Source organism: Hipposideros armiger, unplaced genomic scaffold, assembly GCF_001890085.2.
Source record: "Hipposideros armiger isolate ML-2016 unplaced genomic scaffold, ASM189008v1 scaffold_24, whole genome shotgun sequence".
Taxonomy (NCBI): domain Eukaryota; kingdom Metazoa; phylum Chordata; class Mammalia; order Chiroptera; family Hipposideridae; genus Hipposideros; species Hipposideros armiger.
Genome location: NW_017731374.1, coordinates 6622254 through 6648676, shown reverse-complemented (window position 1 = coordinate 6648676; position 26423 = coordinate 6622254). Strand labels below are relative to the sequence as shown.

The 26423-nt window shown below is 51.0% G+C and overlaps 1 protein-coding gene across 5 annotated transcripts in view; it reads right to left on the bottom strand.

The window, feature by feature from the left end:
* Positions 1-26423, bottom strand: part of ZNF618 (zinc finger protein 618) — a 170781-nt gene that overhangs the window by 36456 nt on the left and 107902 nt on the right. For all 5 annotated transcript variants that reach the window (XM_019635873.1, XM_019635874.1, XM_019635877.1 and 2 more), the window contains exons 3-8: positions 22081-22340; positions 11081-11158; positions 10387-10425; positions 5151-5240; positions 4233-4268; positions 4062-4139 (exon numbers count right to left, since the gene is read on the bottom strand). In XM_019635873.1, the coding sequence (XP_019491418.1) occupies positions 4062-4139; positions 4233-4268; positions 5151-5240; positions 10387-10425; positions 11081-11158; positions 22081-22340 (581 nt within the window). The remainder of the gene's footprint in view (positions 1-4061; positions 4140-4232; positions 4269-5150; positions 5241-10386; positions 10426-11080; positions 11159-22080; positions 22341-26423) is intronic.

Below are 26423 nucleotides of genomic sequence, written 5' to 3'. Positions count from 1 at the left end.
TCTTCTGTTTTTAAAATTCATTTTTAATATCCCAGAGTAAACTTCATCTTTCGCAAACAACTTTATAATCAGATTTTGCAACATTTTAAACTTACTTCTAGTTTACCTGGCTTTAGCATTCACAAGTGCTCTGGTACTGTGAATTAATTCCTCATAACTGAGCCCTTAAACGTGGTCTACCACTCGGTTCATTGGAGTATAACTTCAAATAATTCCTTGAAGATTTACACAGGAGATATAGTATGTTTTTGAGACCTGGCTTTTTTCTTTACACATAAATCACAATTTATTGAGATATAAAATTCTTCGATTACAACCTTTTCCCTTCAAAACGATTTCACTGCCTTTGGCATTTAGTATTAAAGGAAAGTCTGGGGCATGTCCATCATGGATTCATTTGTAAATAACTTGCTTTCTGTATTTCTAGGTGGCTGTATAATTTTGTCCTTCATATTTATAGTTTTAAAAAGTCACTAAGATCTCATTTAGTTATGCGTCTATTTATATTGACTCTACCTGACATATGATGAGCCCTTAAATCTGCATACACAGGTCTTCCTTGAGCTGAGCAAATTTCTCTTCTGTTCCATCTTCTGTTCCACTAGTACAACACCATCAGTTATCTGGACCTGGTTCCCTTCTCCATATTCACCATGTTTTCCTCTTATTATCTTCATCTGTTCAAATCTGTCCTTCACAGCATTAATTCCATTTCTGCAAATCGATTCTGCTCTTTGTTACCTACAATGGAGATTTCAGTTCTGTTCTTGTATTTTCAGCTTCTCTGCAATTCTTCCTCATCTCAGTTCTCTCTCTTTGCCTTTTCATCTTATCCTGTAGCTTTGTCACCATACAACTCCAGGCTCCTTTTTCACAGGGGTCATGCTATGGACCAAATTCTGTTCCCCCAAATTCAGGTGTTGATGCTTCTCAAGGTGATGGTATTTGGCCAAAAAGGGATCTCACTGGAACCCAATCATGCTGGCACCCTGATCTCAGACTTCCAGCGTCCAGAACTGTGAGAAAGTAAATGTGTTGCTTACACCACCCATCGGTATTTTGTTAAGGCAGCCCGAGGGGACTAAGACAGGTCATATTTTCTTATAATCAATTGTGGTTGTCAAACAGAATTTTCTTTCAGATTTTGAGGTATCATTTGCAGAGGTGTTCTCTTCCTCTGGGTCTCCTAAATGCTCTTTTTTTCGTGGTAGGTGGAATTTCATAGTTCTGATGTTTTGCTTTTATTTACCTATTTACTTTTATTTTACAAGTTATTCTCCCTTATCCACATATAAAAATCAAGTAACCTAAAAATGAGTCTAGCTTATTCTGTTTCAGCAGACATGAATGAATTGCCCTCAATCTTCTCATTATCAGAGTAAACCATTACCATGGTAGTTATTCTCAGATCTGCAGCTGGAGAGCAAGCTGACACACAACAGGGCCCCTTAGACCAACTCCATCTTCCTAGCAGGATTTCTCTGCTCTGTCATGGCTTTGGCTTCCTCCTCTCAAAGTACCCAATTCTCTAATTTGCTCAACTGAAGCCGATGTGGACGGTGTGCTTCCCAGCATGCACTGCTGTTAGGTTATTTTTCCTCTTTCTGGACCTACAGAGCACTACTTGTGGCGACTAGTCCTTTCAAAGGCACCATGCCACTACTGGTTCCCCTTATTCTACACCTCGTCATTTTTACGGTTCTGTGGCATTGGCCTGCTGACAAGAAGAAAGCAGCATTCTTATCTCACAAGGCAGCTTCTAAGTGGTAACAAGGGATAGCCTCCCTCTATTCTAGTGACCTCGCGTCCACAGCATCAAGTTGGGGGCATGCGGGAACTCAAACTCAAGTTTGGTTTTCTCAGTACAATTTCCTACTGTGTCATTTGGGATAATTCCTCCCAGGTTCTAGCCCTGGTTGTCTGTAAGGCTTAGTTACTGATATATAGGACAAGTTTTATCTTGTTCTGCACCTTCCTGGGTAATTAGTAGGTACCACTTATTTAATATAAGTGTCAAGGACGAATTCTTTTACAAATATAATCTCATCTCATCTCCATGACAATCCTGAGGTTAAGTTTTACTGTCATCACTCCATTTTAGAGTTAAAGAAACGGTGGATTAGAGAGATTACAAAATTTGCAGGATGTCACCGGGGGATTAAGTGTGGAGCTGGGATTCATATTTGGGAGGGCTCTACAGCTCTCACTCTCAACTACCTCTTGGCGCCATCGCTCATTTGTGATGCCCTGAATACGAAACAGGTGCTGGCTGGACACTTTATGGATTCATCCTGTAGAATAGACGTTCTTGTCCTCAACTTACAGATGAGTCAAAGGACACTCAGAGAGGGTAAGTATTTAGTAAATTGGTGATGCCAGCATTCAAACCAGGGCCTGATTCCAAAGCCTCTTTTCATAATTATGATGCTAGAGATGGAAGGGCAGTGCTACGCTGGGGCTGCCGGCAGATAGTACAGTGGAGGTTCATGGGTCCTGCTGTCCTTGTCCTGTATCTGTCTACGAATGTCCATCATGGAACGTGTCTGATTCACATCTAGGTCTTCCCACAGTCTACCTTATAACAGTTTTGTCTTGAGGATTTCATCCTTTTCTTCACTATCTTAATGCTACCGTTTGCTGACTATTTACTAGGCATTTACATGACAAGCACTGTGCTAACCACTTTACAGATATTATCACATCTGCAGTTTCCTGAGTGCTTTCAGAGTAAAAACAATCATCCCCTATGAGGAAGGGGGGAAGAAAAGCATTCAGGGGACCTCGCCAACACCTTCCAAGGGCCTGGGGCTAAGCCCCACCCTGAGGAGCACCTCTGGCTTCACTGCTGTGGCTCCCTCGATTTCTCTGCCCTCAGGTTTCCGTATCCACTTGTTGTGTGTTTGTGTGTATATTTCTGCAAGCTACCTTAATCCTTATTGTGATGAGGCCAAGTTAATAAAGGTCTTTTCTTGCTGGGTAGTAAGACAGGCACAGGAAGTAAAGAAAGGAATAAGCAAGTATGTAAATGTCTGAAGGGCTAGGCCAGATGAATGTCACTTATGAGAACACCCCCCCACCACCGCACATCCATTCTTGCAGCAGCCAAAGTGGTCTTCCTAAGATGCAAACTAATCAAGTCCCTTCCCCATTTGGTAAGCTCTCTGGCTGAGTCCCCTCAGGACGAAGTCTAACTAACTTCATCTGGCATTCAAGGCTCTCTAAGACCTGAACTCAGGCGAGGTTTGCCTTTCAATTCCTGGTGGGGCTTTTCTGCCTTCACAAGAGACACAGGGACTCATTCTCCACCCTGGACCCCATGTGGAAGCCTCTGGGTTCCCAAGGCTGGTCAGGTGCCCCTCGAGAGCCACAGCCCGCTGTTCTTCAGGCTATGCTGTAACTACTGCTTCCTGGCCTAGGCCTCCCCCGCCCCGTGTGCATTATCCAAGGGCAGGGCCGCATCTGCACTGCTCATCACTGTGTGCCCACAACACTCAATACAAGGATGCTGAAAACAGGTCGGTCCTGTGCAAGGCTCCCGCCCTCAGGGGTTTACTGGGACAAGGACAGATCATCTGCATGGGGCTCCCCTGAATAGCTTCATTGGCTGCTAAACCCCTTCCGATGACAATGACAACAGTTATTTTCCGAGCACCTACTATGTACCAGGCACTGTGCTAATTAATAGGTGATTTATAGCCATGATCTCATTTAATCCCCCAACAAGCCCGTGGGGAAATGTCATCCTCATGCCACAGGTGAGGAGCCGAGGCTCAGGACGGCTAACAGACTGCCAGGGCGCCAAGCATGTGCGACCTTCACTGCCTTGACCTTGACCCTGTGTTGTCCTGCTGCTTCTCAAAAGCTCAAGTCCTAACACTGACTGACCCATTTGTCAGGTGGGCAAAGTGAGGTCCAAGGAGGCCAGTGGCCCACCAGCCAGTGACGTTGATGCAGGATAAGCAGTGCCACCTCCTTCAAGCGGCGGAACTCACCTTGCTACCCTCAGCCAGCACCCACCCGTCTCCCAACCCAGCCCTTGCCCCAGGGAGAGGCCCGCATACTTGGCCCGATTTTCTGGAATGGTTCCGGGGGTTCCTCCTTCACCTCTTCAGTGGCCACGACACCTTGGTCGAAGGGGTCTGCGGGAGAACACACGGCCCTTAGCGCCCTGGTAACCAGGTCTTGGGAGCCCAGCTGGGGACAGGGGAGGTGGCTGGCCACCGAGGACTTACCTGCCCGATTCTCGGGGGCCCCTTCCACACTAAACACTGCGCCCGGGCAGGAGGCGGCAGCCGCAGAAGGAGAGAAGCAAACAGGAGCCCTGTTAGTCCCTGCCCAGAGCTGCCTCTGCCCACTGCTCCCAGCCTCCATCCAGGTAAGCTCGCCTTTGGGGCCTAGGAGAGCTGCCTTGGCCAGAGTCGATGCCCCAGAAAACCAGGGGCCACAGGGGGCTGCCTCCCAACCAGGACGGAGCCTGTGCCTCCACTCCTTTTCCTTCCACAGCAGGGGCCCACCCCAGGGGCGGGCAGATGCTCGCTATCTGCCCTGTTTCTGGAACCACCAGCACCCACACGAGGGGCCAAGGCAGGAGGAAAAAAGAAAGATCAGGAGGAGAGAAAGAGAGGAGGGAGACGAGAGAAGGATGTGCCCACGGCAACAGGTGATGGGCCCAGCTGTCATAGCTGGGCATAGGGCTAGAGAGGGGGCACCCAAGATCCCTCCAAGGTCTAAGACCCTATTTCTAGGATTCTTAAGATTCTGAAAACAAATTACCTAAATTAACTGTTCTAATTTCAAACTCTACAATCTAAGATGCTAAAATACCATCCTTCATTTTTAAAAATTGGTTTAATTTCACCAGAGCATGTGAAGACTCAACATGAAATTGTATAATGAATCGATATAAAATTGTGAGTATTTGACTGATTTTAATCTACAAAACCGGCAATTTCACTCACATTACCCTAATCAGAGGTATACATGAGAATGATGGAGACCTTTTCTCCCTCAGGATCCTCAGGGGTTGGTCACTCTCCTCAAAGTCTGGCCGCTGATGACCTTCCTCTGGGCGGGAGGACACAGACGAGGGCTAGGGGCAGGGAGGGGGCCCTCTCCAGCCGGGGAGGTGGGGAGTGCGGGGCCTGACTCACCATCCACTGCATGGAGGTCTCGGTGCTCTTGGAAGCAGCTATAGTATTTGTACTTCTTCCCGCAGATGTCACACGTGTACCTGAAATTGTCTGTGGGTATGGAAAGACACACACGGTTACCAGGGCTTCAGTCACTTGGAGTAGTTTTTGGGACCAGCTCATCTGCTTCAGGAATCAAAGAAAAGACTAGCCCAGACTGGCCCCAACTGGTGATGCCACGGAGAATCAGTTCCTGCAGTGTCGGGGGTCCTCTACACAAGGAGACCGGGGAGCCCTGAAGTGACTTTCAAGCCAACCCCCAATCCTACCCTATGTGAGCTGAGCTCCTGATGGCCTGGGTCATAACTGGCCCCACCTCCCTTCGTGAAGTGACACGAGAATAACAATCACACAGCTACCACTTCCTGGGTGCTACATGTGCAGGGCACCCAGCTAGGCGCTTTCACTGCATGTCTTTCATGAGTCCTTGCAACTGAGGGAGGAAGCAGTAACCCATTTAACACACAGGGAAACCGAGGCTCAGAAGGGACCTCCCCCAAGCCCCTCAGCTGGAAGGCCCCATGGCTGGTAGCTTTGGAAATGGTTCCCAATGACCTGGTCTCCTGGTGTTCACGCTCATGCGATCCCTTCCCCTTGAGTCAGGGCTGGACCTACTGACTTGCTTCTAAAGTGATAGGATGCAGTCAAGTGATGGAATGCCATTTTTGAGATTAGGTTACAAAAGACTGCGACTTTTGTCTTGCTCATACCATCTCGCTTTTGCTAGCTGCCATGTATAAGCTGCCCCATAGAGAGATCCATGTGGCAGCCTCTGGTGAACAGCCAGTGAGGAACTGAGGCCCTCAGTCCACGAGCTTGGAAAAGACCAATTCTGCTAACAACCATGAGTGCGTGTGGAGGCAGCTCCTGCCCCGGCTGAGCCTTGAGATGAGACCACGGCGCTGGCCGACACCTTGACTGCAGCCTCTCGAGAGACTGAGAGCCAAGGACCCAGGGAAGCCACATCCAGATGGTTCCCATAGAAACCGTGAGATAATCAGTGTTTGTTGCTTTAAGTCATTAAATTTTGGGAACCGTGTTACAGAGCAATAGATAATGGATACGGGATCCAAATTAGGATGATCGCCTAGGTCTATCCAAAGTCTGAGGTCAGACTTACACAGGACATTACCCTCATCACACTGGCAACCCTCTAATGTTTGCCCTGGCACAAGCCTTGCGTGTACCTTCCTTGGGCTGATCTAGGGACGACCCCTCCACCCCACCTTCTTGAGGAAGCCCGGCACAGGGAGGTTGGGCAGCTTGCACAGGCTGCACGGTGGGCCGGGGAGTAGCCAGGATCCAAACACTCCCTTAACTCCAAGCTATGGTTGAGTCAGGGCACGTGGCCCTTCTCTGTCTGGACAAGCCACCCTCCAATCCTGGGCTAGGGCACCAGCCCCTTGGCCCCTCTTCTGCTCCTCAGCACCCAAATACAGGGTCTGATGAAACCCCTCCATCCCAAGGGTGCAATGCCAGGCAATTCTGCGGAAACATTTCTGGCCCCCGTGTAGCTGAACTCTGGGACACAGACGACAGCAGCCATCTCCCCGCCTCTGCCGCCGCCTCTTCCACCACACCTGCAGTCTCTGGAAGTGCCTTGGTAGATGCCAGGGCCACAGAGGCTAACTGGTCCTTGAGTGAGGCACACAGAGCCTTGGCACACGCAGATATTCTGAGCGTGTGGGGACCAGGCAGGGTCCAGGCACGCCACCATCCTACCAGGCCCTACCATCACACCTGAACCAGCCAGAGAGTTGTGGGAAGAGGCCTGGCCCTGCCCTGCCTCGCCCACACTGCCAGCAAATGCTGACCCCACCTTGGGATTCAGATCCCCTCTTTACCCCTTAATTTGAGGGGGCAGGGAGAGGAGTATACAAGCTGGTTCCGGGGCCTCTCTAGGCCGGTGGTTCCAGGAGTCCAAGCCTGGCTTAGGCTTCAGAATCCTTTCCCATGCCCAGCAATTCAGCTTCGACAACCATCTCTCCCATCAGGTCCCATCTGGACCGTAATCTTCTCTTGGGGAACAGAGGTGGCGAAGTTAAGGCTACCTGAGGTCTGCTGGTCCTGAGAGATGGGGCCCTGCCCCTGAAATTCCTCACCCAGCTGGCCAGCGCTGGTCACCCTCCTCCACAGCTGCCTGCCCCACTCGCCCTGTCTCTGCCCACACAGTCTCTCCTACCAGTCGGGCCACATCTACCACCTCCCATGAAACATGAAAGACGGAATAAATGAGAAATGTAAACAGAAACAGTCTCAGGGACACAGGAAAAACTGAGGGTTGCTAGTTGGGAGGGGGTGGGGATGAAGGAGAAGGGGAAGGGACGAGACAATACAAATTGGCAACTACAATATGGCCTCAGGGATAGAAAAGGCAGTCTGTGGAATATAATCAATAACGTTGTAAATATTTTTTAGGGGGCCAGATGGACTCATGTCTTGTTAGGGAGACCACTGCATAGATGGTGTAGAGGCCTGACCACAGCACTGTATTTCCGAAGCTGATGTTGAATAATATTGTATGTCAACTATAATTATATATACATATAGTGGAGTAGACTGTGGGAATAGAGTCAATGGAATTGTAATAGGTAAGCATGATATCGGGGGTGGGAGGGGAGTGAATGGGGGGAGGGGGGTTGTTTCTTTTGAGGGGTGAAAAGGATAACTATTGCATTGTTTTATATACCTGAAACTAACAAAACAACAAAAAAAAAACCATGAAATGAACCCCCATTTTCTGCCAGTGAAAAGTGCCCCCACCCGTCCCTGTCAAATCCCCCATCACTACTCAATGTGGATGGGACCACATTCCTGGGCCCACCCAAGGAAGGAGTGGATTAGGATAAAAAGAGAGTGATCCCCAAAGGAAAAAAGGCAAAATGACTTTTTGTCAGTGAAACTAAGCTTTTCAAACCCCAAGAGAGCTCAGTGGCTCCAGGAATGCCACCACTAATCTGTTTTAGGAGGCAGGCTCTTGAGTCAGGCCGCCCGAGCTCAAACCCAGCTCGACTGCTTACAACTGCAACTAATGTCAGAAACACTCCCTAACCTCTGCCCCACGGTTTTCTTATCTGGAAAAGGAGAACCATAGTTCCTTCATCTCCCTGAGTTGTAATAAATAAACGAGCACAATGCCTAACATACAATAAATACTTAGTAAATTTGTTACCTAATGTTACTGTTTTGCAAAGGGAATCACTTGTGACAGTATCAAGAGAACTAGGAGTCAATCTTTTATTGTCTTAGTTGAAAGATGGGTAAGATGCCTCTATGTATGACTATATAATTTTTCTAACAAATAAATGAAAGATTCCTGGGCTAAAGGTGTGAGACCTGGTTTCTGTGCCCACCTCTGCCCCTAACAAGCTGGATGACTGCTCTCTGGGACTCAGTCTCTTCATCTGCAAAATGGGTAGGCTGGACTTGCTATTCTCAACAGGACGCTTCTGGTTCCGGGACTCCACGGCCAGGCTCCAGTAACGAGGCTGGGCTGTGAGGACGCCAGGCTTTCTGAGCAGGCACTGCTGGCCTGGGTCAGGGCAGGGATACAGGTCTGGGAATAAAATAAAGCACACTGGCCACAGGGAGCAAATTCCACAAGGAAGAAGGAAAAAGTGACGGAAGGACTAAAAATATCCCTAGCTACAGAGTCCAGCAACCAGCAAGCCTCCAGGAACAACGGAAGCCAGAGAGAACACAACACATCATTGAGGGGCTGCTGGTGAGGCCAGGGGCCCAGAATAACCAAGGAAGGAAAGATAAATGGGGAAGTTCTTTAAATGTGTGGCTGGCCACAGGCAGGCCATGGAAGCCGGAAGAGAAGGAAGCTACTGAGGGAAAAGGAGCCAGGGGCCAGGCCAGAGCGGGGCAGGGCGTGGGAAGAAGGGGCAGGCCTTCACTTCCGCCCAGCCACGGGCCCTCCAGCCGTTATCGACTAACCTGAGCCTCAGATTCGCCTCCAGAAAATGGAGGAGTAGCCTCAGCCCTGCCTGCCTTGCGGGGGTGTAAGAATTCCAGAGAGAAAGAATGGGAAAGTGTCTCAGAAGACATGCTATTATTAGGATCCCGTGCAGTTCAGGTCTCGTTTTAGCTCCAGGCACCTCCTTAAACTGCTCTGTTTTAGATGTGGGGGGAGGTCGTGTTTATTTACATTTTAAGAAACTTTTTATGGCGGCATAACAGACATGTAGAACAGGGGTGACAAACTATGGCCTGCCACCGTCTGTTTTGGTAAGGAATTCATTTCCATATCATTTCTGGCTGTGTTCGTGCTACATGGAAGAAGTGGGCAGTTGTGACGGAAATGTTTAGCCTGCAAAGTCCACCATGTTTACTATATCCTCCCCTACGAAAGTTTGCTGAACCTTGATGTAGAATGGACACAAATTCTAAGTGTTCAGTTGGTCCAATTTTCGTAAACCAAAAACACCTGTGTCACCAAGGCCCAGCTCAAGTATCAGAGCTCAGAGGCCTGTCCCAAAGGTAACCAGGACTTTGACCCTTCCAGCATGAATAGCATCCCATTTGTACGTTTTCTGTGCACAGATCTTAAGAGGGGCTCTTTTGTGGCGGCTTCCTTTGCTCACTAGGCCCATGGGTTTAGCTCTGGAGGGAGGCGAGCAGGACCTGTGGCCAGCAAAGGCAAACACTGTCCCCAGATGTCAAGGCCTGCACACCCCAGGCTCTGGGACCCCACACACCAGGGGTGCCCACGGGTGCTCATGAGGTAATTCTCTGAAGGAGGAATTCCCAAACGCCAGCTAGGCAGCCCCAGACCCATAAGTGGGAATTAAAATACAGGGGAAAACGGCACACGCTGAGTCCCTCTTGGAGGGATACATGCTTATTTGCCAACGAAAGGCCTTGAGAAGTCTACAGCAAGAAACATGTTCATCTTAGCAGAACTCAAGGTTTCCCCAGGTTATTTGGCCAGAGAGCCCTTTACCACCAGAACACCTCACTGCGTCCCCAGGATGAGTGTGTCATGCGGCGTATTATCCTTTGGGAAAGGCGGCTCTGCGGTGCTGTGCTACAGTTTCCTAAGGACTCTCTGGCCCCAAAGTCTGGACCACAGCAACGTGTGTCCCGGAGGCCACTTGAGGCACTCCTGGGGGTGGGGGGTAAAAGCGTCTCCTCCTTCCACCCCTGGCCCTCTGGGCGCCCCAAAGCCCACCAGGAGGAAAAAAATACTCACTGCCTTGGGAGGCTCCCTCGCCTGAGGTGGCTTCGGTGTCTGTAAGAGAGAGAGAATGAGGAGGTGAGGACACAGACCAACGGCAGGGCTGGCGCCAAAACAAGGAAGCTGGGCCAGGCAGTGGCAGGGAGAACCCGCTCCACGTGCCCAGGGACACTCTCGCCCCACTCAAGATGCCGAGAACGAGCCTCCCAGTCCGTCCCCATCGCCCCTGCTGTCAGTCAGGCCCTGACCTGGTGCCCTTCCTCCCTGTCTGCCAGGCTCAGGCGCGAACTCTCCTGCCGCCTCAGCCCAGCGTCCTCATCTGCAGAATGGAGATGGCTGCCCTGCCCCCACTCCAAGGCTGTCACGGGGGGCAAATGAGATGACACATGAACGCCTTCCCTCCAGGCGCCACTGCCACTGAGCAGCACTGTCGCATTCTGGGAGAAAGCAGGCCCGTGCAGAGCAGGCAGGGGACACTGGGAGCAGAAGCCTGGTGGCATGTCCTGCTGCCCCCTACCCCTGCTGTGTGTTTTCCCAAGTAAAGGAGGCCTCTCCTCTCCTTCTCGGGTCTCCCTCCTACTGCAGAAAGAGGGAGAAGACTGGGGCTCTGAGAGCCTTTGGGGTCACCCATGAAGGGTGCAGGTGGAAAAATACGCAGAGAACGGCGAGGCTCAGCCCCTGAACTCTGCCCTAGGGACACACCACTCACCTCGGTGTGCCCGTACGTGGGTTTGGAAACAGTTGTAATACTTGTACTTCTTGCCACAGATTCCACACTCATAGGACCCTGGAAAACAGGAAAGGAAGACATCAGTCAGCCAGCGCCCAACGCATATAGCCACGAGGCCCCAGGACCCACGGTGATGCCTCCAGGGACCGCTAACTCCGCGTCGAGGGGACAGGGGTCCTCCAATCGCTGTCTTGTCCCTGGCAAGCAAAGAGGCAACAGAAACAGTGCTGAGCTGGAAGTCAGGAGGTCTGGGTCTAGTTCCAGGTTTGCCTCAACTCTTTGAGTGACCTTGGGCAAGTCACTTACCATCTCTGGGCCTCAGTGTCCAAATCTATAAGACGGAGAAAGTAACTTCTTTAGGTAACTCTCATCCTTATTCCTTGAGGAAAAAGGAGGTGAGTGCAAAAGTGCTCTTACACATAAGGAATAAGTTGCACCCATGTGAGGAAATCACTCAAATACGTTAGACTTTGTGGGAATAATGTCTAGCTACCTTTCCTCCTTGCCAAGATGGGACAGAGGATAAGAGGACAGGCTTCAAATCAGACACACTGGGTCCTTGTCCCTGCGCTGCCACTTACCAGCAGCACTAAGCCTCAGTCTGCTCATCTGTAAAAAGGGGCTAAAAATACCTACCTCTTAAGGGTGGTCCTACACTCCCCCTAGGAAGTGCCCAGACCTACTATAGATGTACCCAACAAGGAGAGAATGCCCTTGTCTGCTGAGGAGCTGTCTTGGTCCCTCAGATGTGCACAGAGCAACACGATATAAACACCCGACCCCAGCCCTCTGCTGGGCCCTTCTCCCAGGAGCAGGTTGACTGAAATGGCTGAGTTCCCAGTGGGCATTTCAGACAGGTCCAAGGCAGAGCCCACCATGCCATACAGAGCACGAGGCAAAGGCCCATGGTAGGAAGACAAGCAGAGCCCAACAGGCCCAGCGTGGCAGGGGCCCCAGGAGTGGAGGCCTTGCCGCTCCCTTGCATAGGCCTGACACCACCTGGGTCCAGGCTTCCTAATGGAATGGCCAGGGAACTTGCACAAATACAGAGGCCCTGGCCCCACTCAAGACTTAATGTGCGAGAACAGCTGAGGCTAGAGGCCTAGGAATCTGCCCTTTTCACAAGGGTCCTTAGGGTACCTGATGCCCAGCAACCAGGTATGAGAACCACGAGTTTAGATGGAGTCTCAGCTCTACCATTTATTGGCCCGGCCTCAGTTTCCTCATTGGAAAAAGGCAGATAATGCAGGAGCACTCGCGTGAAGACGGAACGAAGCATGAACAGTGTTCCTACCATGAGCCTAGGCGCTTAGTGAGCGGGGCATCACCAACTCCTACTGCCTCTGGTCTCACCTAGGGGCAGAGGCCCACTGACCAGGTGTGAACTCGAGGTATTGGATTAAGTCAGAAGAGCATTGGGCTTGGAGTCTGTCAGCGCAGCTCTGCTACCCCCTAGCTGTTTGATCTCAAGCACACGCCTTTTCTGGTCGGTGCCTTAGTTTCCTCACCTGTACAACAGGACTATGATTCCTACCTATGTCTCATGACTGAGGTCAGGATTAATGAGATGCAATGTGCGAGTCGGCTGGCACACAGGTGGCATCGCCACCTTAACACTGTGGGTCACTCAAGGGCACGCTGTCATCCTGACACCAGAGTGGAATGTAGTAGTCGGTTATCCAGTGGTTTTATACGTGTTTTGTCTCACAGGAAGAACATAAACACATGGAGGGCAAAGATCAGGTGGTGTATTTCTCTGTCTTTAGCCCCATGATGGGCACACAGCAGGGGCTCAAAAAATTCATCTGTCACTGAGTAGTAAGGACCCGACTCCATGGCCTCCATGTACCCCAGTTTGGGGCACTGGGACGCTAAAGGGCCTTCTCAGGGACTTGAAGCTCAGACAGCCCCTGTACCAGCTGCCTGACTCCCTGCCCGGCACGCTTGCTGACTCTGCTGGGTTCCCCAACTACATTCTGTCCTTTGTAACCATGACTCCCTACCAAGTACCAGGTGCTGTAACTCATTGCATTTGAGTCTCTCCAACGTCCCTGCACAGGCCTGACCTCCGACCCCACTCACAGGTGAGGAAGCAGAAGCTGGCCAGGTGTGCAGCAACCGGCCCATTCACACGGTGGGGGTAGAGTCCAGACTCAGGGGCTTCTCACTCATCAGCTCAGTTCATCCGCACAAGTTCAGCAGATGAAAGCAATTATTACCCCCCATTTTCAGATGAGGGAAGCGAGGACTGGAGGGGCGACACACTGGGCCGGAGGCTGCCCAGGTCTGTCTCAATCCAGAGCCAACACATGTACCTACCACACACTCAGCCTCTGAGAGAACTCCCAGAAGGGATACTGCCTGTAAGTTACCCTTCACCGAGTACACCCAGGTCTCATTTCTGTCCTCCATCTTCCCAGAAGTCTTAATGTGGTTGGGACAACTCAACACCCACTCCAACAATGAGCTTGAAAGTTCTAAGGTCCAGGTGGTCCAGGGCTGGGGATACTCAGTAGTTTGTGTGGAATTAGGCTCAAAGCCAGCCATCAGACCCCCAGAGCCATCCTACCGCCACCATGCCAGGTCACCTCCAGATGCCAAGGGAGCCATAAATCCCCTTCAGTTGTTGGGCTCCCCCCTAATGGTGCCGGGCAGCAGAACCCCATACCATGTCTAATACCACTGCAGGAACTCCCAGAGTCCCCTCTGAAGAGCCAGGGACAGCTGGCAGGGCACTCCAGCACACGAGAGCAAGCCTTCTCCTCTCCGCCATCCTGCTGTCACTAGTGACACAACAAGAATCCACAGGCACTGATCAACAGTGCCTGTCTAGCATTTTCCATAGCCATTTGGCAGACATCCTGGCTTAATTCCCTCCCTGAGAGACCTGGACCAACCAGGTGAGGCCAGGTGCGTCTAGTTCCCCAAGCCATGGAAGGGTGACGCTGCGAAGACCCAGACAGAGGAGGCTGTCTCCTGAGGACAAGGAACGTGGGTAGCAATCCTCACCTCTATCATTTGCACCCAGCTAGCTCCAGATAAGCTCAGACAGCTTTCAGGATACACAAAATGCAACAAGGTGGAAATCCAGACTAGGTGAAGGAGAGAAGAGACACGCAAGGGGCGGGGGGCAGAGAGATGGCTCCTTACAACGGGCAGTCCTGTATTTAGCTCAGAGCATCACAGTGGCCGCTGTTTACAGATCAAACACTGAGGAGCACCCAGCCCACTTGGGTTTAGGATGCAACAGGAGCTGGACCAAGGCCTACTGGAGGACCAGGGCCCTGGGGAGGTTAAGTCATGCATGAGTGGGTTTCCTGAGGCTCTCTGGGGCTTGGACTCAGACCAAACATCCTCTGAAGCAGGGTCTTCAGAGTAGAAATCTTCTAGGGATATGTGAGCACAGGCAGTTGTAAGATAATCAATGCCCAATCATCGACTTCCAAATGTATTTTTCCTAAAATCAACACGGCAGAGAACACGGCAGCAGGCAGGGAGACCCGGTTCTCCTTTCCAGCACTCCTCTCACTTTCCTCCTTCCCCCACATTACAGACAAGACAATTCTTTCATCCATCTAATCCCACCACAGTGCAGTCCATGGGGGATGACCACCTGCGTGATTCGAAATGGTCGGACTCAGAAAGTGGGTGGACCTATTGACTGGGAACAATTTCTTTTGTGAATCGGGTGTTTTCCAAGTCTTCAGCTTTCAAAAAAATCGAAGATCTAATGGAGTTGTCAGTGGAGAGACCATTAAAAATAATGTCTGATGAGAAACCCCCATGCAATTTTGGGCAGGAACTTGGAGTTCAAAGACTTGAGTAACGCTGTTAAGAGAAAACTCCGCCCCTCCCTCCCTGGCTCCTTATTGATGTGATCCAGCTTTCTAAGCAGTTACACTTATGGAAACTGAAAAACAGGAATTAAATTAATGCTAGATCTTGTCTCACTCAACATATAAGAAACATTAATTCACAGAAACATGAGCCAACTGAAAAAGAAACAAAGCCCCATCTATTTCATTAAAAGGTGATTTTTTTGATCATTTTTTACTTGTACATTTACTATTTCTCTAAATTTGTTTTTGGAAAGTTGTATGCTAATATTGTAATAACTCGATCTGGGAAAAAAAAGGTTTTAAAATGTAGAGCTTTATGATCCCAACAATTTTTTTTAGACATTTCTATTTCAATTTACATACATCTTGTTGTGGGAGATGAGTGTGAACAGTGATCAATAAAAGACTCTCAAGCATAAAAAATATATTACATTAGGATAAAATCCTCTGAGGGAAGTGGACTGGAAATATGAGTTCAACGAGAAAAAAAGAAAGATGTAGAATTTCTGACTGTTGGGAATGGAGTCAATGGAATTGTAATAGATAAGCATGATATCGGGAGGGGGAGGGCAATAGATGGGGAGAGGGTGGTTGTTACTTTGTGAGAGTGAAAAGGATAACTATTGCATTGTTCTGTACACCTGAAACTAACAATAAAAAAAAATTTCTAAAAAGAAAAAAAAAGAAAAGAATTTCTGACGGTTAAAGACAGGCCTGTTCATATGTTTCTTCAATGGATGATGGCAGATACCAAATAGCAGTGGGGTTGGGATTATCTTGGACACATTTAAAACAGTGGTTCAGTTTTATTTCCAAAATGTCACATTTTTTACATGCTACTGGGACATTATATCCTTTGCAATTACTTAAACTTTGGATAAAAATGTTAGATGTCAATTCAAAAATGTGGAAGAGAATAGTTTCTCAAAATTCTTTTGGGAGGTATTGAACAAAAAAAGTGTGAAGCCATTGGTCTTTTAGGTTGCTGTCACTCCAAAGGTAACCCCAGATGTCAACGTCCGAGGCCTCAGCTAATACCACTGGTATCTGTTTTACATTTTTGTCCCCTCTTGAAAACACTTTCATACCTATTAATTCACTCTGCCCCCAACAATCCTACTGGAAAGACAGGCAGATATTACTATACCCACTGATGGATCAAGGCAGTATGGCTCATAGACATTAAGGGGCCTGTCCAAAGACCCACAGAGCAGATCCTGGGTCTCTTGGCTTACAGCCCATGGGCCCTTTATAATTGGGACCCACCAACCAGGATCCCCTTACCACCTCAGACCTCCAGATGAAGAGTCATCACCAGAGAAAAGATGCACCTGGGAGGGTGGCCAAATTCCCTTTCCAAGTAGCTGCAGCAAAGAGCTCAGTGTTGGTCCTGGCAGGCTCAGGCACCAAGTCCTGCCAACAACCTATTGAAACAGGAAACTATCAGCTGGCACTATGAAGCAGGACCTGGCACCTTCGCTACCAGATTTGTCACAGACGAAAGCCCATGTGGCCTTGTCTGAATGGCTGTTTGCTCTTCAGTTGCTCCTTTTGGGGTTGTGGCCGACCTCCCTCCTCCCTGGGCAGCCCTGCCTGTGTGCAAACACCTCCACCCCTTGATGCTCAAAGTTCAATGCCTAGAAACATCCTTGCAGGGTCCAGTCTCCCAGCTGATTCCTGACTCCCTCTCGTCCACCCCGACCAGTGAGTAACCCTCTCTGCTCACCTATCTCCAGGACAGGAGCGCGCTCCTCTTAATTAATTAGGGTTCCCATAGCCACAAAGTCCTTCCTTTTACTGAGTTGAAATCACCTCCTGGTAACTTCCCCATATTGGTTGGGGCTGCTTGGAATGTGTCCGCCCTATCCCCTCCCACCAAAATACTCTAAGCTGTGAATACTTAAGATTCCATCACCCCACCCCGGCCCACAGACACCCCCACCCCCCGACTCTTCCTCCCCAGGACAAACAGCCCTTAGCTCTTCCACGAGGCTCCTCCCCCCAGAACGATAGTTATCTCTCTAGAACTGACCTGCTGGTCCATACCCCTCATCTGGGTTACTCGCTACCTCACAGGCTCCTGTGCCACCACTGGAGAAGCCCTGGACCACCTAGTCTCCAGGCACCTGCAGCTCTGCCTGGGCTCCCTCATGTGTATCCTCCCTGGATTAAGGACCAATGGTCTCACAGCACAGAGAAGGGCACCCACTGCTTGGTAGCACACTGGGACCACCACGATGAGATCTGGGCATTCTCATCCCTTGGAACCAGAAAATGTTCCATGACCTGGATGTCCTGTCTTCACCATCTAGGACAAAAATGGCAAGAAGGTTTCCACTTCAGCTTTTTCAGTTCTGGCTGACTGACAATGACTTGTTGGTGTGTTGTGTTGAGAAGGATTCTGAAGTACATTGTTAGGAAAGCATGCAGTGATTAATAAAAGCAACGCCTGCCATGAACTGGGGAGTAGCAATGGTAGTGCCTTGTGTTTCGATTCCACATAGAGGGGGAGCTCCCAAAACCTCAGTGGTTCTGCCACTCCTTTGAAGTTGCTGTGCAGACATGTAGCTGGTCAGGAGAGAACAGGCAGCTGTTAATTCACTTCCGGTTTTATCCAACAAAATTGTCCTAGTCCACATTATCTCTGCTCTCTCTGCTAAATAAGGAAGCTCAAGGGTTTCCCCTCAAACCCCATGCTGGCTCCAACAGCAGTGATGTTCTTTTTAAGAGTGAGGGATGCCCTTGTCAGCACAAGGAATTTCTGGGCAGCAGGGAGGTAGCAGCAACCACAGCAGACTTGGCAGCCCGCCTCCGGGGCACTGATGTCCCTCCCAACTCTCCCAGCCTGAGAAGCTGCCAAGTGCCATCCACGTGTCTGTGACCCGGGCTCCTCCATGGGAAGTGCCTCAGATAATGTTTGTGTCACTGGGAACACTGTTTGTCTGATGGTTGTGAAAGGGCCAGTGAGGACATGGCGGGAACAAGGGGGATGGGAGCTCAGAGAAAAGGCAAACGGGAGGTTCCCTCATGGCACAGACTGGCTGACCAAACAGGACCACTATTCTATTCAGCAACAGAGCCCTCTCTGAGCCCTGAGTATGGCACTCAGGAGGTCCTCGGCTCTGCAGAGCCCCGTGCTCCCTGCCAAGTGTTCGGGAACATGTTCACTCCCCAGCGCCTGGTCACCAGGGCACAGACGCACACTGTGGCACGGGCTCATTGAAAGGGAGGGCTCTAACCAGCATTCCGCCCCCCGGCCGGATCCCTGCGAGTACGTTCCCTCCTTGTTTGACTTCCAAAAGCGGGTGGGAGGGCTTCTGTGAGGTAGAACGGGGCCTCTACCACAAAGTGGAGGAAAATGTCACCGACCTGCTGTGTGCCTCAGGGCAGCTCTCTGCCTTTCTGCAAGCCATTGTTTGCCCTTATGTAAAAAGAGGGGAACAGGAGTGTCAAATCTATAGCATGGGCAGCCCCACTGCCCACTTCCACATCCATGGCAAACATCAATAACCAATCATGCCACACTTTAGAAGCTCCAACACAGACCCCTCACAGCCAGCAGCAATTACTTCGCCCACAAGATAAAATCTACTTGCCATCTTGTGATTAGATGAGTTCAAAAGGTTCAATTCTAATATTGATTTTTGTTGTTGTTGTTAAATGCTTTTTTTTCCTGGTGCTGAGGCCAAGCCAGATTCCTCTAAGCCTGAACCTTGGCAGGAACTACACCCGTAAGGAGCAACGTCGACCTGGATGGATGCGAGACAAGCGGCCAAGACCAGCAGGGGGCGCCCTGGGAGCCTGTTTGGTATGGGCTCCAAAGTCACAGTTCCACTTCTGACGCGTCGCTGTGGCTTTTACACCTTTTTTCACAAGGGTCTGCCAACAGGTTTCTCAGAAATTTCTCAGGTATTCAAAGTTCCTGTATTCTAGGGAGACGGTGCTAAAAAGGAACCCCAGGAACTGGACAGCTCTGTCCAGTTCTTAGATGAGAAAACTGAGGCCCCATTAGAACCCGTCCTCTCTGACACTTCATCCAGTGCCAACGTACTTCTCCGTCCTGGTTTTTTCCTCTATATCACACTGGCTGATTTCTTAAAATTGGAAAAAAAAAAAAGCAGAAAATATTACTACGAGTACTCTTTGCCCTTGAAGAGGTACTTTATATCATTAGTACTAGACTACTACTACTAATAGCCGATCGTTTACTAAATACAATATTGAGTCCTTTACATACATTATCTTTACTGAATCCTCACATAATCCCATGAATTTACAATTGTGAGAACTGAAGCACAGAGACGTCAAGTCGCTTCAAGGTACAACAGCTATTAAGTCAGAGCCTGGATTCACTCCCAGTCCAAGGAGCCAAGCTGGTTTGCGCACAACACTGTTCTCGCTTCCACGACCCTTTCGATTCCCACACCCCCCAGGTGGCTGGGGCCGGGAACATGCCTCATTTAACAGAAGAGGACACTAAGGCACAGTGAGGCCAAGGACCCTGCTGCTGAGCAGCAGCTGAGCTGGAAACCAGCATGGTGGTTGGCACAAGGCCAAGGGCCCTGGGTCTTGTCACTGTGCAGGCAGCTGGCCCAGGGAAGACTCCCAGCATTCCCCCAGCATGGCTGCTCTAGGCTTTCCGTGCCGAATCCAGACTGTTGGCTCCATCCCAAAATTCAAATTCAACTACACTCTGGGCATCTCCTGGTGAAGGGCATAAATAAATAGCTACTGGGTCCAATGAGTATTAAATCACACCCCCACTCCAAGTGAGCAAAGGCAGGTCCTCTGCTCAGTTAATTACCACATCCCCTAGTGGCTGAAAGTCCTTGGCCTTGGGGAGTGAAGACTGAAAGACAGAGGTCAGACACAGGCCCCTGACAACAGTCTTCTCTCATATGGCATTGGGCTAAGTCGCTGACGCGCTTCACCACATATTCCTGGTTCATCCCCCTTTGTCACATGCTAGGATGACGTTTCCCGGCCTCCTTGAGGTTGGGTGGGCCATGTGACTAGCTTTGGCCAATGGAATTAATAAAGCTCACTTCTGGGTTGTGGCAGGTAATTGCCAATGTAGTCCTTCCAGAGCTTTCTTTCCTTTTGTCACACAGGTGGCAGCATTCCATATAATGGCTGCTTTTATCCTAGGTCCAGAGTAGAGTGGAACACCTAAATGACCCACAAGAGACATGTGGTGTGACTAAGAAAGAAACTTCTGAGGTTTTGAGCTACCAAGATCTCTTTTTACTTTTAGGATCTTTGCTACTATGGCATAACCTAGCCCCATGTGACAGTTACAGCACCAATGTTAACACCGCTTCCTAGAAGCCAGCACCTTTGTAGGTGTTACAAGGTGGCAGTGGAGAGCACAGGGACATAGATCTGACAGCTCCTGGAGCTCCAATCTCCAGGAGCCACCAATCTTGCGTCAGAGACAGGCATAGACAGGGTGCCTCTAATCTAAAGCAGATAATGGGAAGTGCCCCAGTGAGAGGCAGGGTAGAAACAGACCACTTCTTGAAGGATGGGTTGGATTTGGGCATGCAGAAATGGGGAACGGCATACCAGGGAGAGGGAACAGCATGAGAAAAGTACAGGAAATGCTGCAGAGCAGACTGTGCTGGTATGAAAGGTCCCAAAAGATCAGGAATAAGAAATGGGGCAAAAAGGCTCGGGTTGAGAGTATCTTGATGCTATGCTCTTGACCCTAGACACAGTGGGGAATCCCAAGTTTATAAGCAGGGAGTGACACAGTCAGTGTTTTGTTTTCACCAAGGCCCCTTGCAGCCAGAGTGGAAGGCAGCTGAGGGCAGGGGGACACAAAGTCGTGGCTCTTAGCAGGATGCCGCAGTGACCCAGGTGGGGCCGATGCCACCCACAACCAGCAGGAGAACAGATGGGAAACGGAGCTTGAGGCCGACTGCCAGCGGTAGGGAAGAAAAGGCAACAGGACTTGAGTCTCAACTTGGAGAAACAGAGAACAAAAAAACTTCCCCCACAAGGCCCTACGTGCCACACACGATGTGCACCTAGAAGCTGGGAAGAGGTGAGTCAGAGCTGGTGCAGGAAGGACAGACAGAGGGGAGAGAGGTGGCAGCACGTCTAAGAACACGGTGAGCACAGAAAACAACGAGGGCATGGATGGAAACAGAAGTCTGGGACCAGAGTAGGCAAGGCCTCAACGCCAGGCTGAGGCATGTGGACTTGATTTTATAAACCAGGGGCTGCAAACTGCTGGCCTAAAGAATGACTCTGATCCACAGAGATGTTTTGTTTGGCAGATTTCAGAAGTCGAATTAGTCGCCAACGTTCAAAGCCAAAAGAATTCACATCTAAATGTTCATTTCTGGCATGTGGTGTATCCAGAGAGCTGGCCGCGCTGAGCCTGTCCTCCCACGTCATTACCGTCAGCAGCAACGGAGGAGTGACCCCCCCCCTCCTCTGCACGTGAGGCTGGGCTCTCCAGCTGGACACGATCCCCACCACCTGCCTGTCTGGCTCATCGCTCCGTATGCTAAATAAACATATCTGTTAGGCCTTGTGGGCATTTGAATTTGGGAGCCTGGCAGGAGTACAGGCAGCCCCTGAGGGGTATCCCCTGGCTCATGCTGAAAAGGGAGGGGAGACATGATTTCTCAAAAGCTTGTTTCCACAGAGCTCCGCTGAGCCTGGCCCAGACCAGAGGGGCAGAGGAAGGTACCAGTCTGTCACTGATCCGATCCTGACTAGACAGCTGCTCTGAACAGGGCCTGCACTGAGAGCGGACCCGGGGAGTCCCCAGTGAAGCCGAGGAGGAAGAAACACAGGCAGGCATTTAGGACGCTAGGCGACATGGGCTTAGCTAGATCCAGTTGGGGCACAGGAGCCCCACGGTGTGAGGGACTCACCAGGTCTGCAGCAAGTTCCAGGCACTCGACCTGAACAAAGTCTTAAAGGTTGAGCAGGGCTTTCGCCTCATCAGGTGGGAAGGGAAGAGCTGCCGACTAGGACCGTGGAGGCAAAGACAAGTCTAAGGGCCGAGGTCTCTCCCGGAGGTGGGCGGGGGGCACCGGAGGCTCTAAGCCAGGGAGGGGTAGACCCTGGGCCCCTTCTCTCCAGGAGGCTGGTCCGCCCCGGCCCGCGCGGTGGACGCTCACTCACCGAGGGTCTGCTGGTTGCGGACGCCGCCGATCACCACGCAGATCTCGGCGGGCACGTCGCCGGTCCCGTCCTTGCTGACTGCCTTCTTCTCTTCCTTGGCCTCGCCCTGCCAGATCACCTCCTGGATGTAGTCGTCGGGCACCTCTGTTTTCACCTTCACCTCCGTCATCGTCCCCTGCTCGGCACTCAGCGAGGCCTCGGCCGGCACAGGCTCTGGCCCCTCCACCTTGGTGTTCTTCTGGCTGCGCTTCAAGCGCTCCCTGGGGAAGAGGAGACTCTGCTCAGTGCGGACCCCACGCCCAGGAGCCCACCAGCCCACGGGGTTGCAAAACGTTTAGCTACAGGCCCACCTGTCACGTGAACCCCACCTTGAAGCACATGGCCCATGGCTGCCCCTGAGGTTCCTCCAGGGAACCCTGGAGCGCCAACGAACACAGGTTGAAAATACGGGGCTAGTCTGGCTCCAACTCCATCCATTTTACAGATGGGGAAGCTAGGGTCTAAAGAGGTCAAAATGTGCCCAGTTTACTCCTAGAACTGGAGTTACAAGAGACTGACAAGGAGAGCTCTGGCTGGTTAAAATCAGTTCTTCTCAAGCCTCAATGGGCACATAAATCAGCTGAGAATCGTGGTAAAATGCAGGTTCTGGGTCAGCAGGTCCGGGGGTTTGGCCTGAGATTCTGCATCTCTAACAAGCACCCACCGAGGCCGGTCGTGCCAGCCTTCCACCCGCATGTGGAGCAGCAAGGGTTTAAGTAGTGTGATGTATGCAAAATGTCGAGTGCTGTTCCCTTTGCTTGTTGGCAGAAGGCCTAGAGATCTCATCTAAGCTCTTCCCCGCTCCAGTTTTACAGATGGGGAAACTACAAGCCAAAAGGCTTGCTTGTTTGAGATGTCCTGGAGCCAACACCCCAACACGTTGGCTTCTAGGCGGCTCTTAAATATCAGAAAACATCCTCAAGGTACGAGCTCAATACTGAGGTGGGCAGGACATGTGGGCACTGAGGCCTAGAGCAGAGCTGTGACATGCCCTGGGCTACCCACAAGGTTGGGGGCAGGTCAAGGAAGTCAGGTCCCTGCCACCCACTCCCGAACCGTGTCATGATAAGGGCCCCTCATCCTTCCAGCAGGGCATCGTTGTCATTAGTCATATTTCTGAGGCGGGAAAGCCAAGACGTGCACAAACTGGGAAACCGAGTCATATTCTAGGCCTGAGGCTGCTGCCCTGGCCATGCCCACCCTTCCCCACTGCTCCAGGGAAGCGTGGGCATTGTGAACTTCAGGCCCAGCCCTGGCATGCTCAGGCAAGGCCCACAGGCATACCAACTGGAGCACTGTGGAGGCACCCAGGCTGGGAGTCAGGGACCCAGGTCTGATCCTGGATCCACAGTGGGCTTCTTGTGTAACCTCGGACAAGACCTTTCTCCTCAGGGCTTCAGCTCCATCTATCACAAAAGCATGGGTTTTATTGCATCCGCTGCCCCTCCCAGCCTTCAAGCTGTCTCTCAGGGTAAAGAAAGGATGGGGAACTGAGCAGAGAGGGAAGGTCCCAGCTAACAAGGGGGCAGAGAAAAGGCCACTGGAGGTGCTATGATCTGAAGTGTGTCTCTCCCCGCCACGCCCAACTCATACGGTGAAGTCCTAATCCCCAATGTAACTGTATCTGGAGATTGGGTCTCTAGGAGGTAATTAAGGTTAAATAAGGTCATAAGTCCTATCTAATCTGAGAGGACTGTGGCCTTAGAAGAAGAGCAAAAGACACATCTCTCTCTCTCTTACTCTGTCCCCACCATGTGGGGACATAGAGAGAAGGTGGCTGTCAGCAAACCAGGAAGAGGGTCCTCACCAGAACCTAAGCATGCTGGTGCCCTGATCTCAGACTGCCAGCCTCCAGAACGGTGAGAAAACACCCAGTTGGTAGTATTTTGTTACGGCAGCCTGAGCTAGTATGGAGGCCAGGACTCACATGGGCAGGATGGGACTGGAAAGGTGGGCTGGGGAGTCCCAAGCCGACGGCAAGTCAGCCACTTGCTTGCTGTGTGCCTGAGCCAGCTCCTAACCACTGAGTTTCAGTTTGCACATCTGAAAAATGGAGCTGGTAGGGTTTTCACATTGATTTTAATCAGCTAACGCTTGAAAAGCGCTCAGCACAGTACCTGGCCCGTTCTAGCTCTCAAGACACAGTCACCATTACTATTATTAATAATGACAAACTGTTAGAGCATCTTCAGTACCCAGTGGACCCAGTGATGCCTGCCACGTCAGGATCACCAGACACTGTCTGACCTTACGCTCCTCTCCTCCGCAGGAAATGTAAAACTGGATGATTCAATTGCCTCAGCATTCATTTCATTTATTTATTTAAGAAACACTTAGAGTTTCCTACGTGCCGGGCACTGTTCTAACATACTGACTCCTCTCATCCACAGTAACAATCCTGTGATGTAAGTCATGGTTTTATGTCCATTTTACAGATGCGGAAACTGAGGGGCTGAGAGGTGAAATAACTTGTCTAAAGTCACATGGGTACAAAGCAGGAGAATCCAGATTTGATGAAGGCATCCTGGCTCTTAGCTGTGATGCCCCTAGACTGGGAGAGAAACTTTCAGAGGGCAGCCTGCCTACACGCACCCACGGCGACCCCCACGTCACCCCCTCTTGACCTTCAGCATCCAGAACAGTCAGGACCAAGGTGCTAGTGGGTGAGCAGGAAGATGGAGGCGCCTCACTTTTCTGGCTGTTACTGCCTCCACAGGGATATCTTAAGCTAGAGCCCCGCTGGTAAGGTCCAGGGCCCTCTTGGGAGGAGAAGATGCCTACTCCATCCCAGCAAAACACCATCTGAGTTTGGAGAGGCCCAAACATTACAAGAGACATTACAAGGGGACAGCTATGGCTTTAGGGAGGGAGAATATGCCTGCCAGCCAGCCAGCAACAGAAGGGACGTGCTGGGGGTGGGGAGCTCCGTGGCACTGAGGCATCGGAGCAGAGGCTGACTGACAGCCTGGGGGTAATAGCATGTGATGAAGTGAGATGCAGAGAGCACCAAGGTTTGAAGTCAGATCATCCCAGGGCCAAATCTCAGCACTGCCTTTCAAGGTGTGGGTTCCCCCTGAAGTGACTTCACACACACTCACACCTGCCCTGAGTCTCAGTCTTCACACACATACAATGGGCAAACAGCACCTGCCCTCAGCGCTGTGGTGCAGAAACAAGGCAATGTCTGCAAGGGACCCAGGACAGTGGCCCCAGGGGAATGTTCCACGGGTGTCTACTGTCTTGTCGGAGGCAGGAGAGGGGAGTGTGCACAGGAAGGATCTTACATGACGCAGACTTTAGTGCAGGGAGGGAGACCGACAGGAGTTCAAATCCCAATTCTGTATCACTTTCCAACTGGTGACCCTGAGCGAGCCCGTGACTCTCTCCGAGCCTGTTTCCATATCCCTGAAGTGGAGACCCCTGAACCTACCCAAAAGGCCTTGTAAAGATCAACTGCAAAAATGTAAATCCAGGACCTTATCTAAAGCGACTCATAGAGATGATCATGCTGGTGGAAAGTGGTGACAGGAGTGGCTGCAATTCCCACTGCCTGGCTGAGACCACGTGGGTACTAATGGTCAGCCAGTCCCGCCGGCCTGAGGCTCACTAGGCACAGAGATGTAAGCTAGGGCCCAATGCCAGCCCGGCATGAACACAGACCACAGGTCTGGGGGTGGGTAGGGGGGCTGGGCAGGCAGGCTGCTAAGGACTTTCCCTGGCTTGGCCCTTGCTGGTCCCAACCCTGGCTTCCTAAGCACAGGGCATCTGTGCTTCCCAGGGCCAGCAAAGAGGCCCACCAGAGAGGGGAGGTGTCAACTTGCCAGTGTTCCCCACAGCTGAGGTCAATGGGAGGGGAGAAGAGGGAGGGTCCCCAGCCAGAACACCCTCGCCCCTCTTCCATCACTGCCCACATTCTAAAAGCTCAGCCTCAGTCCTGTGAGCACTTGACCATGCTGTCGGAACAGACCTGGTGTCCCTTGCTGCTCTCAAGGACCTCACTAGTATGACATTCTGATGGGAGGCAGGAACTCCTGGGAGTCAGAAAGGCTGGGTATCTGCACACACAGGAGACGCCCCTTTCAGAGCTTCCGTCTCCGTCTCTGTTAGTTAAAGGGAGACCATGATGCCTGCCAGGACAGGGGCACGAAGTGGATGTCCATGGATGTCAGCTGTCATTAGGAGGATGACATCCCCACCTCTGGGAAGCCTTCCCTGCTCACTCGAGATGGAGTTAGACGCCCTCTGAACGTCCCACCTGCCTCGTGCAGGCAACTCTTCCACTGGGAGCCACGTGAGCCACCACC